General features: G+C 36.0%; 2 protein-coding genes across 2 annotated transcripts in view; both read left to right on the forward strand.

Moving 5' to 3' along the window:
* The first annotated feature begins 4,808 nt into the window (after positions 1 to 4,808).
* On the forward strand, positions 4,809 to 16,389 carry cunh1orf210 (chromosome unknown C1orf210 homolog). Its single transcript, XM_055019848.1, has 4 exons — positions 4,809 to 4,969; positions 11,779 to 12,255; positions 13,291 to 13,485; positions 14,273 to 16,389. Exons 2-4 carry the CDS (start codon positions 12,207 to 12,209, stop codon positions 14,464 to 14,466), a joined length of 438 nt encoding a protein of 145 aa, XP_054875823.1. The 5' UTR covers positions 4,809 to 4,969; positions 11,779 to 12,206; the 3' UTR covers positions 14,467 to 16,389.
* Positions 16,390 to 16,881: 492 nt separating this feature from the next.
* The window catches only part of ap1m3 (adaptor related protein complex 1 subunit mu 3), a 31,607-nt gene continuing 31,245 nt past the window's right edge, over positions 16,882 to 17,243 (forward strand). The window contains exon 1 of the mRNA XM_055058974.1: positions 16,882 to 17,059. Within this exon, the coding sequence (XP_054914949.1) occupies positions 17,018 to 17,059 (42 nt within the window). The 5' untranslated portion in view covers positions 16,882 to 17,017. The remainder of the gene's footprint in view (positions 17,060 to 17,243) is intronic.

The following is a 17,243-nucleotide window of genomic DNA, read 5'->3' on the forward strand; positions in this document are numbered from 1 at the left end:
TGATATGTGTGTGAAGGAAGTGGAGGGAACACAGGGGCAGGAATCGCCCTGCAGACCGGAAAAGGCCTTGTGGAGGTGATGGTGGGGGTGGAGGTGGAGGATGCCCGCTTCAGTCTGATAGCTTGTTGGAAGCACACACACACACACACGCGCACACAGAAACATACGGAATCACATTATGACACATCGCTCTGCAGGCTGTGGATTCTTGTTCTGTGGGAACAAGAATCCAAGCTCCGACAAAGTAACTCTTGGATTCTTGTTCTGTGGGATTCTTGTTCCCACAGAACAAGAATCCAAGCTCTGACAAAGTAACTCAGAGCTTGATGGCTAGTGTTGGCAAAACATACATGCACACTTATTAACTCAGGAAGTTAGTGTAAGTGCATTTAATTATGTGCAAAAGTGCTACTGTAAATACAACGGCGCAATCAACAGTAATTCTGTTGTAGGAAATCCACCTTTAGCAGTTGGAGTTATGAGCTGCAGGAAATGATCCTCAGCCCTTCTGTTTGATTTAAGACTGGAACACTTCATTATATATAAATTTAAAACACTAGCAGCTCTTTTAATTGTTCTGCTTTTTCCCTTATAACTATAAAAAACATATGTAAATTAGTCCTGGCCAAATTGATTTACTTAGAGTTTGCTCAAACAATAATAATTGATTAAAATGTTGACATATGCAAAGGTTAAACTTTATTAGTGGACACAAATGGAAAGAAAAAAAAGAAAGAAAGAAAGTAAGCAAAAAAGAAAGAAAGAGAAGTAGCGGTACAAACTGTGAACTACCAAGAAAACAGCATTTGTTGTGCTCACAGTGTTCTCTTCACAATGGATTCTTTTTTACCAACATCCTTTAGTCCTTGTCAGGGTTAAAAACCAGCCACTGAAACAAACAAAAACAGGAAAAGCCAACAGTTTGAGTTGTTTCTCAGACCTAAATTGCCTCCATGTTGCAGAGAATGACTGTTTTTGGGTGAGAGGAGTTAATTTTTTAAACGGACATTTCATTTATAATCTAACTATTGATCGTCATTTAAAAATCTGAAGTTGTTTTAAGCAGACTGCAAGACATGCATCCAATAAAATAATAACTTCAATTTGAAAATTTACAAGTGGACAGTTTTAACCGAAGCAGTTTAGTTTTTCAGCTTCCTCTGACTTTTTAAAAGGTAACTATTGTTAAATAGAATCTATTAAATTTAGAATAAGCTATCTTGAACGTTTGAAGACTTAATGAAGCATGCTTTCATTATGTTTTATGTTAATTATATAAAAGTCGGATCAAATGTGACATGACCCTTCACACTGCAGACCCTCTCAAAACTACCAGAGACATGTACAATTTTGTACCACATGTGGAATTGACACAAATCAGACTTTATTTTGGCCGAAAATATCGGACTATGCTCTCAAAAAGTCAATTATCTGCTGAGTGAACATTGCTTTTTAGAATGACATTTTTTTTTTTTTTTTTCTTTTTTAATAGCAACTATCAATTACATAATCACCTTTTTAAAATTTAATCTAGCATTCTGTAGATAAAAATTATATAGTTTTTTTCTTAAGTCAATTTTTATGGTCTTGTAAGTCAACAGCTGAACGATTAACTAAACATTATGTGCTTATTTTTGTAAGTTTTCATATGAGCCCGGTTATAGATATTTTATCTTTGCCATCCCAAATTTTATGTATCAGCTAAGTCGCACTGGAGGTACCCCTAAATAATAGGCACTGTATGCACTGGATACCTGCTGTAGGAGTTATAGCTGCATTTCATTCATGCAGTAAAAACCTTAGAAGCATTAGTAGTATGATACTCTGTCATTAAGTGTCTCTAGGCTCTCTCACTTTTCCCATTAACAGACTTGCAGCTTCAATAACAGCATTAGAAGGACTGCAGCTGGAGCATATTAAAACTGCGGCAACTTCAATGCTCACTCCAAGGTAGATGGGAAATGGATGTTTTATAATGCTCGTTGTTTCACCTTCACAAAGTGAGTTTCTGTAATACTGGGTGCATTTCTGTTTAAAGCTTTGGTGTAAATTTATGAAATCCTGACATCCAAAACAAACAGTGAATTAAGCATGCCTGGTTTTTAACATCCCATTGGAATGAGTCACTTTCTTCACAAAGACAGTAATCTTTTAATCAAACCCAGGCCTGGATTATTTATGGATAATATCAAGTTGCATGTTGTAAATGCAATAGGGTATTTAGCATGGAATGGTAAAGAAAAAATAATAATTCTTCCAACTATCTTAGAGAAAATGTATATCTGAGTCTAATGCATTTCTTCTTTTTTTTTTTTTATTATTCTCATGACGGTTGCTCTGGGACTCCCAAGACCAGCTAGAAAAACAGGAACCTGCAGACCCTAGCAGTTTTAGGTAATAGCAAACGTGAGTGCAAGGTGATGGTGGAACTGCCAGGGCCCACTGTCTGAGAGAGTTTGATGATGCAATGCTTGGGGCTTGTGCAGGCACTTAGCCACCAGTGTGAACAGATTCTCCTTTCTATCTGTGCTTGGGGATGTGTTGATGAGGTAGGGTGGGGGCTGGATCTGTGCTCTGCATCTTTCCTTGTGTCTCTATGGCCTGTGGGTTGCTCCTGCTGTGCTTCGCTGCCCGGCTTCCTTCACGTCAGGTAGATAGCTACTCTGAGAGAATGCCTGACTCAAATGGCATTTTTGGAAACCCATGATGATGAGTTGTTATGTGGTGAATCACCAACATACCTTCTCCAGAATAGTGTAAGAGAATGGTCATGCAGGAAACATCTACTTCAACTGCTGATGTTAAAAATGGTTCAACAAACTACTGAATCATAGGTTGGGCTTAGTTTTTTTATACCCTCTAACTCTGTCTTTGTGTGAATAGTATTGGCAGGAGTCTATGGTGTGTTTTGTACACTTGAGCTTACATTTAAATAATTTCAAAATCTTGCATAGATCAGATGACTTTTCATGACAGGTGAAGCTCTGCATTTAAAATGAGGGTGTGGTATCTTTTTCCTACAACTGCAACTACATGAGACCCTTGAGATAAATTTTGGAGTGAAAGTGAAAAAAAAAATGCAGATGCAGATGTTTTATTCATAGATATATAAATTTGAACCAGATGTGTAGCAATCCTGTCTCACATTTTCCTGTTTCCTGACAGGGCCATAGCAAATGGACCCATAAGCTCCAAAATATGTGAAAAATGTGAAACTATCACCTTGTAAAATTCACACATAGATTTCTTTCAGAAGGGAAATGTTTTTAGGGAGAAAAAAAAACACAAAAGAAAACAGGCAGTTACTCTCCGTCCAGCAAACCTCCTGAGAGCTTTGGATTGTCTCCTCTATGACCAATGGCAAGACACAGGATTGTTTGTCACATAGCTTTTCCTCCTCAAGTGCAACTGTCCATTGTTATGTACAGCACAGCACGTGTTGTTATTTCCCCCTTCTTTTAAAGACCGTGTAAGGTTTTCCCATCTTCTTCACAAAAAGAGCCATGACCCCTGACCCCGGCACTTTTCTTGCAGAGCAAAGAGTAAACAATGCAATTCAGCAGAAGTGTGTGTGGGGTTGAGGAGAGAGGTGGAAGAAATGTCTTGGCGATATAATTTTATACAGATTGTGAGAGTCTTTCTGCAACAGTGAATCCCGGTATTTGCTGAGGTCAGGGAACACAACAGCCCATGAATACTGGAAAATCCCTGTAAGAACGCTTTTAATTAAGATCATTATTGAAAATTAATTCTAAAGCTGCTGCTTTCAGCATCAATTTTCTGTGTTTTTTGCTACCAAAATGTACAAATATTGTTTTATTTCTACCTAAAAAGAAAGAACAAAACACATTTCACCCACCATACTTTTCATTATGCTGTTCCCAGAATATAAATAGTAGTGTCACCGACAAATAAAGAAAACTTAATACTTAATACTTTACGAATCAGTTCAGGTTCGGGCATTGAATTATACATTTAATATGTTTTTGCCCTGATAGTTAATTTTTAAACAGCACAAAGTATTTTGACCTTAAGCACTTATGAGAAGGGCAAATAAGCAACTGTTTCCAAACAACCTTTTCTAAAAAAGGTTTAAATGAAAAAGTCTCATGCAATAGATAATACTCAAAACTATATGGATGAAGAACAAAAAGCTTTTCTGAAACGACATCTTCCAGATGAAGCTGAGGTATCATTTTGATTCTCAACCCATCCCTGATATTTTCCACAAGACATGCAGCTAAAGCATCCTGGAACATACACATGGAGGGAGGTAAGGAGAATTGGTATGGGAGTTAAACGTACAGATACAGGAAGGTCAGGAAGTGGCGCTATTGTTCTCAGGGTCACATCGCTTTTCCTTTCAGAACCTCAGAGGCATTTCTCTCTGTTCAATCGGTGGATCTGATATAAACAAAACTTCTAGACGCCGCAAGTATCTAGTCACACATCCTTTCCCAAGAGGGCAGAGAAAATGTTTATGCTTTAAATTCACGAGACAAAGTCCGTCACCTGAGGCAATTACATACAAACACCCACACCAGAAGGAGAGGAGACATATAACTAAAGCAAATATATGCAGAACATCTTTAAAAAACGCTTTGATTGGCTAGTTACTATGTCACTTACATGTCAAAACAGGTAGTTAAAACGTGAAGGGTTACATACTGATTTCACTATGTGTTTAGCTTCTTCCTGGTTTGGCACTGACCTGGTCTAATATCTCATTGGCCGGGGAAGTGCAGGAGGAGGTTAAAGTGGGAGCACACCTTGGTAACCAAAGTTACTCATTACCATGCTATTCTGGGAATGAGCTGCAGAGCACAACAAAGATCAACCTTTGCACAGCATTTCTCTATGTCACAGGCAAACGCAGAAGAAAATGTTAAAGCTCATTTGAAGTATGTGGGAAGTCGAAGAGAGTAGGTGTAATCTGATGCCGCTGGGATTCTGATGAACAGGTGACCAGGTAAGACCTAAAGTAAACAACTGGGCTTTTAGAAGGGATTTTGTTAGCAGTATTTAAGACAGGCTTGGTAAATGTTTCTCTCCTGAACAGAAGTATAACAAGGCTACTTACAAAAAGTGCACAAAAAGTGCACAAATGTAAAATTTACTACACTTAGGCAATATAAAGAACTCAAAGGCAGTCAAGCTAATAAGCTATTTTGTTAGATGATCTTTCAAAAAAGGACTGAGAAAATATAACAAGCCTAAAAAAACAGTATTTTTTTTTTCTTTTTATGTAAAACTACAATTTTTTTACAGCAAATAGTTGAACGGACTGACTAATTGATCCCTAGTTGTATTTGCTGAAGCCTGGCCAACCATTCACTGTGTGCTGTAACACATACTAGCCAACTTACATGTATGTCATGATTTTCTATGGAATTAAAGTCAAAGAGCAAGCAGTTGCACTTTATTAAAGAGAAAGCTATTTTGATTGGCAGCATTTCCATTCAAAACTGGACACATTTCTGGTTTAAGATACTGATTCAGTTGTTGACACCATATACATACCAGAAACGATTAAACTAAATGCACAGTGGTGTAAACCGTGACAGTAATTCAACATTACTTTAAAGTAAACTGACAAATTAATCTCATAACTAAGAGAGCAAAGTTTTCAGATCTGCCTTCAAGAATATTAAGTAATAACCTACAGAATGACTTCATTGTTTCTGTTGTTTTTGACATTTTATGATTTGCTTGGTTGGTTTCAACACTTTAGACAACTGTAAATTTAGGAAAACATTTTACTTCAAAAGCTTTTTAATCTATTTTATATTGTACATGTTTCCCTTGATCAGTGATCAGATAATTAAATCCTGAAGTGTTGTTGTCTTTATCTATTTTTATCTAATGAAATGAAATTTTTATCTAATGCTGACCAAATTAATCAAACCAAGAATTTTTGTTCTCTAAACGAATCAACAAATGTATTTCTTTAATAACGTTTTTTGAGTTTAATAAATGTGAGACAATATTTAGCAACATATGCTTGTAAATTATGCTTTTTTCTGGGATGCAAAGCTGTTACTTTTATAAAACCATTTATAAAACAAGGCTGTAGGTCAGTTTTTTTTTTCTTTTTCTCTGAATTTGCAGAAACAAGAATTGGCAAGTGACACTTCAATTAAAACAGGGAATTTATCCATTTGGAAATCACTTCTCATAATTGTTTTGTGTTCTTTTTAAAGATTTTATATGCTCAGTTTTTAATGACATGCACTGGCCACCATGTGGGACATCAACTGTTTATACTTCAAATAGTTATGCACTATCAGCAGTTCACCCTTACAGGATGACACCTTCCCATTATATTAGATTGTATAAACAAATGAAAAAGGATAGTTACAATATTTTTTTGTTAAAGTAAACACACTATAAATATTTATTGCATGCTCATTGTGAAGACAGTGGGTAACACTACATCAGTCTGGTATTAAATCACTAGACATCTGAAAACTTGTTACTTGAACTTTTATGAAAAAAATCATAAATTTTTTTTGTAAGTGCATCACTGTTGCACTTAGTTAAATAATGAATCACACTTATCAACAAAGTGTCTGTTAACCATTGCTCAGGGTTCAATAAATTTCATACCTGTCAATTACCTTTGACTTACAATGCCACGACCTGACTCTCTGCATTTCAAAGCAAATATAAGTGCAGAACTTGGTGGAGGGACAGAAGAGAAGGTCTGAAGCTCACATACACCTTTTTGTTAGTTAGCTTCTTGGTCAAGATCAATACTGAATAACCATAAATTATGAATATTTGTACAACAGATAAAAAAGAAGATAATGCTGACTTGCAGTAATTACATGAGCAAACATATGTTCTGCAAAGTCCAGTGATTTTTTGAATAAACTCAAACTGTAAATTATTCGGTCTCTTTAAAATGGTTTGATTCGACTCCATGCATTTCAGATCAATAACAAAAAATATCATTTGTCACCATCATTTTTAGGGTCAGTAGACTCTAACAATTACAAGCCCTTAAATTAGGGCAATAGAGCAAAAAATTACAAAGATGAACTGGATTTCGTTTATAACATTTGTTTGCAGATGAATGCAGGAATAAAAATGCAGTTAGTCTTTATCAAATACATGGATTCACATATTGAAGCAAACAAGGGCTACACAGGAACAACACCCACACATAAAATGCATACTTCTATCTCCCGCTGGTCCATGTCCTGCTCTGCCTGATGTGTATATTTTGTCCTGCTTTGCTTATGTGAAGACAGAACAGGAAGAGATAAAGGCAGCCCTGTTGGCTTGTTTACAGCCAACAGTGCTGCAGAGAATGGCAGGACAAGATGAAGGGGAAGAGGTCTAATGGCTGGAGTTGAGCTGCCGGACCCCTCTCGCAATGAAAAATCACCTCAGGGTCAAGAAAGTGAACAAGACATGCCGAAACCTTATAACATGCCTGAGAAAGCAAGAGACACAGTGGGGATTGAAAATAGGTCATAAATTTAAGATGGAGAAACCAGGAGAGTGTTACACTAACAACATGATTTAGTTTCCTTCCACCGCTAAATTATCCTGTTGTAAAACAAAGTAAATAAAACGAAACAAAACTTCGCTGAAGGACATTGTAAGAAAAGCATATGAGTTAGAGGGCCATGGGTTCTTTAAGCTTTGCCAGCTACTGTCAGTGATATCTAAACAGTTAAATCTCTGAGAACTTGCAACAACTTACTATAACAAGAAGAGACAGCAATATGCAGATGTGCAAATCAGAATATTTAAATAACTTTGGAGAGAACAGACTTGCAACTGGGCTATAGGCAAGTAAAATCGACAAATTGAGCCTTTTTTAACCTTGACTCGATGTTCCAATTTCAAAGCCAAACTGAGGCGATCAGCCTTTAGTGAATGCATTCAATGTGATAGGCTAATTTTACATGCTGTTGCAGCACAAAGATCCATGTGTCACATGAGTATTAAATTAATCTTAACAGGACATATAACAGTTATTATTGTAACTGATCTGGAAAGTTTTCATTGTTCTGTCAGACCGCTCTTTTTCAAAATATTTTTTGGGTCTTCAAGTTCAGTCAACAGATCTATTTTTGAAAATTTAACCCTGGGCATGAATAAATTATTCCAGAAGTTACTCAGTGTTGGTATAACCTTGACCAAACACTGATATGTTATGAATCAAGGTGAGGTTGAGCTCTAATAAAAGGTAACAACAATTTTGAGAATATTGACCTTTTCTTTGAACTAAAACCAAAAACCAGAAAAAATCATTAAAGACACAATATTTTATTATGTTTCCTCAGTCATAAAAAACAGCCTAAATTTTAATAAACGTCCCACTATTGAATATCTACTTTGCATGTCAGTGAGAGATTTTATACTATATAAATGACTTAGCACCAAAGTTGTTTTGAAAATGTTGCCCTTAGGCAAGAACTCCTTGCTAACATCTATGCCATGTTTAAGCTCCTTGCACACAGAGATCAGTTTGTGCTGCAATCACAGGGGAATGAGAATCCAGAAACGGAATCACAAAAGCTGATTGCTGAGACTCAGGGAAGTCCTGAGGTACCAGTTTAAACTCCAAATCTATCTGTGATACTGCCTAACAGAAGCTTAGGCACATTCTTTAACGATGTTGATGGGTTAGAATGAGGTGAACAAAAATAACAAGACATGCAACATTTTATGAGGTTTATACAGTAACTTCATAGTAGTGGCATTGCAAATAAAAAAAAAGTCCTAAACACGTCTTGCCCAAGACCTTCAATTTGCACTGTAATCAGTAAAAGAGACACAGATTTCAAATATTGTTCATGTGATTCCTTCCAGCTCCACTTGCTAAGATCTTCTCACAAAGTCAGTAATTAAATGCAGTGCAAAAGTTGTACGAATATGAAGAGACAACACCCCTCACATGGGTCCTCTCATGCTAAAACAGCTGGGAGTGGTGCAAAATCCCCCAATATTTATGGGGGATCTTTTTAACTTGCTTCATCTTACACACATAGTTGAAACGCCACACTTACATACACAGAACAAAAAGACATACAACTGTATTTCTCACCATATCATTAAATAACAAGATAAAGAAAAGAGAGACTTGTGTTTAGACTTCTTCAAAGTAAGAAGTTTATAGGCAGATTGCCATCCCTTGAAACAATTTTGGGAAACTCAAGCGATGATGCCACAACTTTATAAGCCTCAGAGAAAATCCAATTTCTGAGTTAGATGGAAGCAGAGCTGTGAGAGCATTTGAAGTTGCATCTCAAGTAAAGCTTCCATGAGACACATCAAACTTGTGTGGGAGAATCTTGGAGTTCAATATGTCTGATTAGTCTTTTTAGCATTTTTTAAATGTGACAAAGGCAGCACATTTATTTGTTCAAACAGTTGTACTCAATAAAACCCATGGTAACTTTTAGGTGTCAAACTATAAAGGAAAGAAGTTAGTTCCATGTCCTAAAATGATTGTGCTTTGGTTAAAATGTGCATTTCAGCACCAGAACTAACATAAATGACTCTCTAAAGATGCAAGCTAAAGCTATGAAGAAACTATTACTTTCCTCAGAGTTCTGTGTCAACATGGGCTGAAAGGCCACTCAGAAAAGAAGAAATAATTATTCAAAAAGCAACATAAAAAGTCAAGAAATTGTCTCCAAATGGAATTAGGGTCATGAGACACAGCCAAAAATAATTATCGTTACATTTGGAGGAAAACAGTGGGAGACAGCAAATCTGGAGGCACAATCCATGCTGTGAAGAATGGGGGTCACAGGATAATGTTGTAGATATCTGCTGCTGGAGGAATTGGCATGTTTTACAAACCCGAGAAAAGAACTTTAAATCGATTAAAGCAATATCAGAAGGTATCAGCAAAGGGAATTTGAAAGATTTGGCAAAATGTGGTCCTCCCAGATGGACAATGACCCCATAGACAGAGCTAAATAAGCTACAGAGTGGCTTACAGACAACAGTCAAATTTGTGGTGTCAACTGTAAACACCATAAAGGTGACATGTAAACTGATCTCTGCCAGACCAGTTCTACCAGTAAAGGGTCAACATTTCAAATTATCATGACCTTGTGGAAAAACACAAAAACACAATAGTTCACCAATTTAAAAATTGTATGAAATAAGGAAATGCATTTAAACTTATGAATTTGAAGATAGTTACAATAAAAAATATAATAAAAATTACCAATTAATAATAATCTGCTATTTAGCAAATGAAAATGAGATGGGCAGTGATAACTGATGTAAAAGTGAAGCCTGTAGCATGAAAAAATGTTTATTTTCGTATGCAGTATGTAAATATCTGGTTTTACTTGTTGGGATGGAGCTTCTTTATTTCAAATATCAATCAGAAATACCTTAGAAAGAATAATTAAAAATGTGAAACCAAAACATCTGCAGGAAGAGAAACATGTTTTTAAACAGCTTGATCCACAGTTCTTATACAAACAAATATTTATGTTCACTGAAATGAGAAATTAAAGAAGTTTGTGTTATCCTGTCAGACTGGGATTTGTATCTGTTTGTACTTTACATACAGGAAACTTTCCTTCACATTCATGGATGCAAATGTCCAGCAAACATTTAAATAGCTTTACATAAGGACCTTCAGCTCACAACAGGTTTATATTTGCATTGAGCAAATCAACATGCATGATGGTTTAACCAAGAAGTCAGTGTATGACAGATGAAGAGAGCCATCAGACTAAGTCCAGTGTTGAATCAACAGTCACATCTTTTAAGATTAGCATATACTTAACTTTAAAAAAATATGTTTATTGTACTTTTTTATTCAATTTGTTGCTTCTGTTGCATGTTTATTTTGTAACTGCACAGCATCCTAAGTGTCCTAAAAGGTGTTTTTATAAATGTAATAATAATATAAATGTGTTGATTCTTTGTGATAAAAATATTTCTTCTGTTAACTTGAAAGCCAAACATTATAAAACCTACAAAGTTATCTCAGCTGTATCAGAGGGGAAAATGGTTAAAGTGTTTCCATTTCCTGGTTTTGTCCTAAAAAAACCAAAAAGTTAGAAAGACCGCCAAATGCTGCAGTGTTTCTAATTTGAGGACATTTCCCCTCCGTGCTGCTTCAATAAGAAATAAATCTAAAAAAAATTATTTGTTGTTGCAAAACAAATAATGCCTGCAGGCTTCCTTCTTACTGCCCTTTAAGATCCTAACAGGCTGCGGAGTCTATGTTGTACTCAGATCCTTCAATTGACTCACACAAACAAATTTGTGAGTTTTTATTTGAGGCAGCAACACCTCAGAAGAAGGATTTCAGCAGAATGTGGGACTTCCTGTTTACGACACACTTTTCCTGCTTTGGGTGAACTCCAGAGAGTCTGTCCTCATTAATGGCTTCAGAATAAAATTACTTATTTTTCCATTTGACTTTTATATCTGTTAAGTGGTACATTTAGGTCATTTGATTGTGTTGACTGATGAGATTTGCTTTCTTTGGCAATATATATATATATATATATATATATATATATATATATATATATATATATATATATATATATATATATATATATATATATATAAAAAGCATGATATATATATATATATATATATATATATATATATATATATATATATATATATATATATATATTGCATTTCCAGCTAAAATGCTCATGAGCTATGAAAGTCTAAGTAGAGAAGATTGTTTTTACCCCTTCTTATAAATAAACAAACAGCTAGAAAATAAAAATGTTAAGCAAAAAGTTAATTTGTTTTTTACTCTACTTTCTACAGGACCTGGTTTGACTGCTTCAGGAGTTCGATTTATATTCCAGCTATCCATCAACACCAGCAGGTCACTTGTCACTCAATCTTGCCACCTAGTGGAGTTCCAAAGGTTCAGCTCTGATCCGGCAAAGTGAAACCAGCCAACTACTCCCCTCATCTGGGGAGTTGCATTCCCTGCAACATCTTCCGATCATCATATTCAACCTTTTACCTACTGGGAAGAACGTAACACAAAACAGCTGAAAATGAAAATAATGAAAAGCATGATTTCGAGTTTTCTGCGTGTGTTGCAGAACACAAAGTGACCTATCCGGGAGATATCCTCACAACGAGAGGTTTAATGCAAGAGTTGGTTCACTTAAAGCAAGCAAAAGGCCTAATTCAGCAGAAAATAAATAAAAAAAAAAAGACTCCAGCAGAGACATCAAAAGGAAATGGCATCATCAGTAAATCAAACATCCATCCCACCACTAACAATTAATGGTAAGAGAAAAGTTTGTTGTCTGTTGGTGAATAAAACATTTATTTATTCTTTTTTATTTATTTTTTTTTACATCAGATAAGATAATATATCCATTAATTTTTACAACATAAATCAGAAAGTTACACACACAAGTTAAACCAAACCAAACTTCTCTTCTTTGTAGGTCAATTAGAATTACCAAAATTATTTCTATCTGCCAAAATGCTCCACCGTCATATTTCTGATATTTCGAAGACTTTTTTTTTTTTTTACTTTCCCATTCCCAGTGTGTCAAACAAGAATGCAGTGTGCTTAAAGCGTGGTCTGAAACTACAAGCAGCTGTGTGTCCAATGAGCTCAAATGGGTCAGTTAACCTGTCAGAAGTTTCCAAAGTCATGACATTATAATCGGAGCGGTCCCCGTTGTTCAAACATATATTAATACACAAATCTTCTGTCAAGCAAAACACTAGGTGGCAAGATTGAGTGACAGAGATTTATTGACAAATAAATCTCTGACATATTCTTGTTACTATTATTGATCATTTCTGGGACATGATTTAAACAATTTTTTAATAATAAAATTGATTTTCCTATGGAGCCAGGCTTTGTTGTAACGGTTTAAAAGTGGAAAGCTTAATGTTTTTGTTTTGCTTGTTTTCTTGCAATCTTTGTGCTGTCAACCAGTTATTGTTTCAAGAATTTACTTGTACTTTTTGCCTGTTCGGCAAGTCAACTCTGACCTGCATAAAGTACATAAAGTAGATGATCAACTGAAGCATAATACTTCTCTCAAGTTCTGGGTCAGATATTTTGCTGGATTTGTTCACAACGCTTCTTTCACTTAGCTGATCAGCAGTAAACAGAATCAGCTGGGGGAGGCCAGAGCTGTCTTATTTTTTGCCATATATTATCAAATAAATTTAATATATATATTTTTTACTATTGTTTGGATAAACAACAATTGAAGCCCATGACTGCTTTCTATTGTTGCATGTTTTGCAAAGCACATAAACTTTGTAAAGCATGTCATTTTCTGTGATACTTCCTTACAGGCACTGCGACAACCAGCATACCAAAATACCCCAGTCACAACTGGGAGTTTTTGGTTGGTGTTCTGGCCACAGCCATTTCCGTCTCCCTTATCCTCGCCCTTCTCGCCAAATGTCAAGTAGTCCGACGTTACCTGGCCAGCTACAGACACACACGCCTGAGGGAGCCTGATACTGTTAGCCATTCTGACTCTTCAGGTTGGTTTTTAAACACAAACCGAAAGAAAAGTGCTGAACATTTTGACATGAGGCATAATTTATAAGGGTATAACCTTTTTAAAGACTGAAATTATAATGTAAAAGGGAAAAATGCGAGCCTTTTACAACATCTTGTAAAATGCATACATCCACAATCATCAGAATGTGAGATTTGACCTTTGACCCTATATCACATCTCCTGCCAAGCTTTTTTCATCCCTCACATTTCTAAAAGAGCAAGTGAGTTTAAAAACATTACTAGCACATCATCATGATAAAGCAATGATCAATTCCAGAATTTGAATCAAAATGTGAAACTCATTGCAAACAAATTATTTATATTATTTATTTAAGATTATGCCTTGTAGCTAAAGAGACATTGTTTTTCAAAAAATAACAAATATTTTATAAAACCAAAACAAAAAATGTTTTCAATAAAGAAACATGGGACTATGTAGCCCATGTAGTAAGAAGAATCATTCAGAAAAAAATTACAAATCTTTTGACTCCATCTCTAACTTTGCTTAAAAAGCCATGTGGAATTTAAAATAATTACCGATTATTGTTTTCTTGGATGTTTCCATTTCTTCTAAAAAGGTGAAACTACCAAAACAACAACAAAAAAAAGAAATTAGAGCAAATATATCACCCTTTTTATAAACACGACTTATCAGTTAAACTGTGTGCCTTTCTTTTTATTTGAGAGACTGACGATCCTGTCAGTCAGCATGTCTTCCTGAACCTTCTGTTTTTAATTAGCTGATGCTTGTTTTATTCCCGGCTGCAGGCATGGATGTAGAGTTTGATATGCGCAGGGGACGAATGGACCCTCACTGCCTCCCCCCTGTGAGCGAGGAGGATGACGACGGCTTTATTGAAGACAACTACATCCCGGCCAGTGAGAGAGCCCGGGCTCAGAGAGCAGCTGAGGACATGGAGGAAGACACAGAAGAAGATGTGATTGAATTCAGCATCACTTAGAGTATCTGGATGCATGTGGTTCATTGGTTGAACCAGAAACCTCCCAGAAACCATTTCTACTCCATTGTTTGTCTCGTCATGTTTTTCAAAGTGGATACACACTGTTTATATGCATTATATTGAAATTAATTTTTACACATGCCTTCTAGTCTGAGTATGGGCTTTGAAGGAACATTAAATCCATGGGCAACAGTTTCAACATATTTTAAAGAGCATGCAAACATGTAAAAGTCAAAATCAGCAAGAGAGAAGCACTGGCTATCTTGAAACATTGCAAGAACCAAACATTTAATCCTCTGAAGAATTTATTTTAATTTCCAACATTTATCCAAGGATATTTAGCTACATAACACATTTTTGGAACATGGCTGCATTCCATTTGTACTCGCAATTCTGAATTTCCAATAACCACTGGAGCGACGAAGCCATTCTGAATTATTTAAAAGTTAAAGGTTTCTAACTAACAGTGATTTCAAAATCCATCATGGCTCTCTTGAACTTAGAAAAGCACAGCTAATCTACCTCCCAGTTTAAAATTTCTCCACAGCAATTTATTACTTCCACAAGCAACAAAACATGGAAGTATTTTAACAATGACAGCAGTTGGATTATTTTTAGTGTTGTGATTTTTGCACAGTGAAACTTTGAATCTTTGCTTTTATGGTACAGAAGTGGCAGTTTTTGACATGTAAGGAGCTCAGTGCCAAACACAGCAATGTTTTAAATGTTTTAAATTATTTTGAGTGATTAGTGTGAGACTGAATGTGATTTTGGTTACATTTAGGGTGGCAGATTAGAGGGACAAGGGTGTACACTTAAGATGAATTTCATGTCACTCATCTGTCTCTGAAATCTCTTATCTTCTTAAACTGTTATCCAGCTGTGTGAAAATTATTTTCTATTACACTTTTCCTTCTGCTTTAATTTCCAATGTGGCACTTTGCTTGAAAACTGTCAGGTCGACAGACAGTTCAAAATGCTACCATAGCCTAAAACAACTTTTTGAACCGACACATTTGTAAGAAAATGAACATTACCTTCTGATATTTTTGTATGTTTTTTTGCTGTTGTTGTTCATTTTGAATAGCTGAAATAAATGTTAAGGGTTCAAATTTTTTTAATACACCAGTAAGTGTGTTAGAAAAAATACTTAGGCCTACTACATGTGTGCAAACAGTTCAGTTAAAGCTTCAGAAAAACTGCATCGTATACTTTCATGCTTTCAGTGTCAGAATTAAAAAAATAGAAAAAGATTCTTCTTAAATCTTCTTATTAAAGCTAATTTTCTAAAACCTAAACGTATCTATGTGACTGTAACTGTGCCACTTTTACGAACAGATATAGTTGATTTTAAAACTGAAGGAATAACTTTAGGACTTTTCGCTTCAAGGAGCAGCAGCTCGAGTCTCTCACCGTCTCCTTCTCCTCTAAGCTCCGCGGCACGATGTGACATAAACAACAGTAATTAAGCGTGGCGCTGCGCGCTGGGTCGAGCCCTGAAGCGTTTCTGTGTGAGGCCATTCAGCTGATGAGAGCAGCCTGACAGGTCTGCGCGGAGCTGTCAGGCGAGGCTGCATCCGGAAGAGTGACACGTCAAGTTCAAACCGAAACCGGAAGCAGAGCTACTTTGACTTTAAAACAAAAGCGTTGAAATTCACACCGTCAGCCCATTGGCGGAAAAAAATACAGAAAAATAGACAAGATTACCGCTTAATAATAATAATAATGCCCAGAGTATTGCATGCTTTAACTTCAAATCTGTGCAAACTGTAGTTTATAATGTGGGCCTAAACAGATGGCAACCCATAAAAGCATTAAAAATGTGAAGTGTATGTAATTTCTTATAGATATTACTGGAGAAACGACGAATTATGACTTTTGAAAATATTGCAATTGTCTTAAAATGTATTCTTACATATAAAGGAGCTTCAAGTTAACTATATTGTTGGCCTTGTCTGAATCATTTTAGATATTTTTTTTTTCCAGTCTTTGGGTATTATTGTTAAGCCTTATTTTTATATTTCACTTTTTTTTTCAAGCAATTTCTCAAGGATGCATATTTTATTAACTGTTTATTATAAGTTCTGTATCTTTACGTCTCTGTTGGATCTGAGGTGTCTTGTCTTCCCAAACACTTCAAAATCCACATCCTCTTCAGTCTTTTATTTGCAGAAGATCCAAGCCTTGTTAAGAGTGTAAAATGGCTCCTTTGCGCTGAAAAAAAGGCAACACTAAGCGCCAAGCCAGGCAAACTAAACTGATTTAATCGTTCTGCAACATTGTGCTGAGGTTGAAATTAATCAAATTTGAGGATGGAAATAGATTGGTTGAGTTAATTTTGCGGCCGGAAATTGGGCTTCCGTAAACACAGTGAGCTTGACGCTCCGGAAAAGCGGCGCTGCAGCGAAACGCTTCGACTGAGCAGAGCGCAGCTCGGAGGAGAATGATGGGAGCGACTTTTTCTTCCATTTATATGACCCATATCCAGCCGTAGACCTAGAAATCATCCTGCCTCATTCTTGTTCTCGAGGGTTTTTTTTTCTCCGTCAAGATGTCCGCCTCGGCGATATTCATCCTCGACCTGAAGGGAAAGGTGAGTTTTGGGCGACTTGTTGGTGGGGAAGTTGACATTAACAGCGCGGCACCTGCGATACGAAGACCGGTTAAACTAAAGAAAGCGCCCCTGTTGAAGTTTATACGTTTTATTTCACCCTGCTTGTTTCTACTGCATTTAGAACATTTCCGGCATAGTTGTGTTTCAAGAGAGGAAGTTAGTG

Source organism: Poeciliopsis prolifica, unplaced genomic scaffold, assembly GCF_027474105.1.
Source record: "Poeciliopsis prolifica strain line A6 unplaced genomic scaffold, Auburn_PproV2 SCAFFOLD002, whole genome shotgun sequence".
Classification (NCBI taxonomy): Eukaryota; Metazoa; Chordata; class Actinopteri; order Cyprinodontiformes; family Poeciliidae; genus Poeciliopsis; species Poeciliopsis prolifica.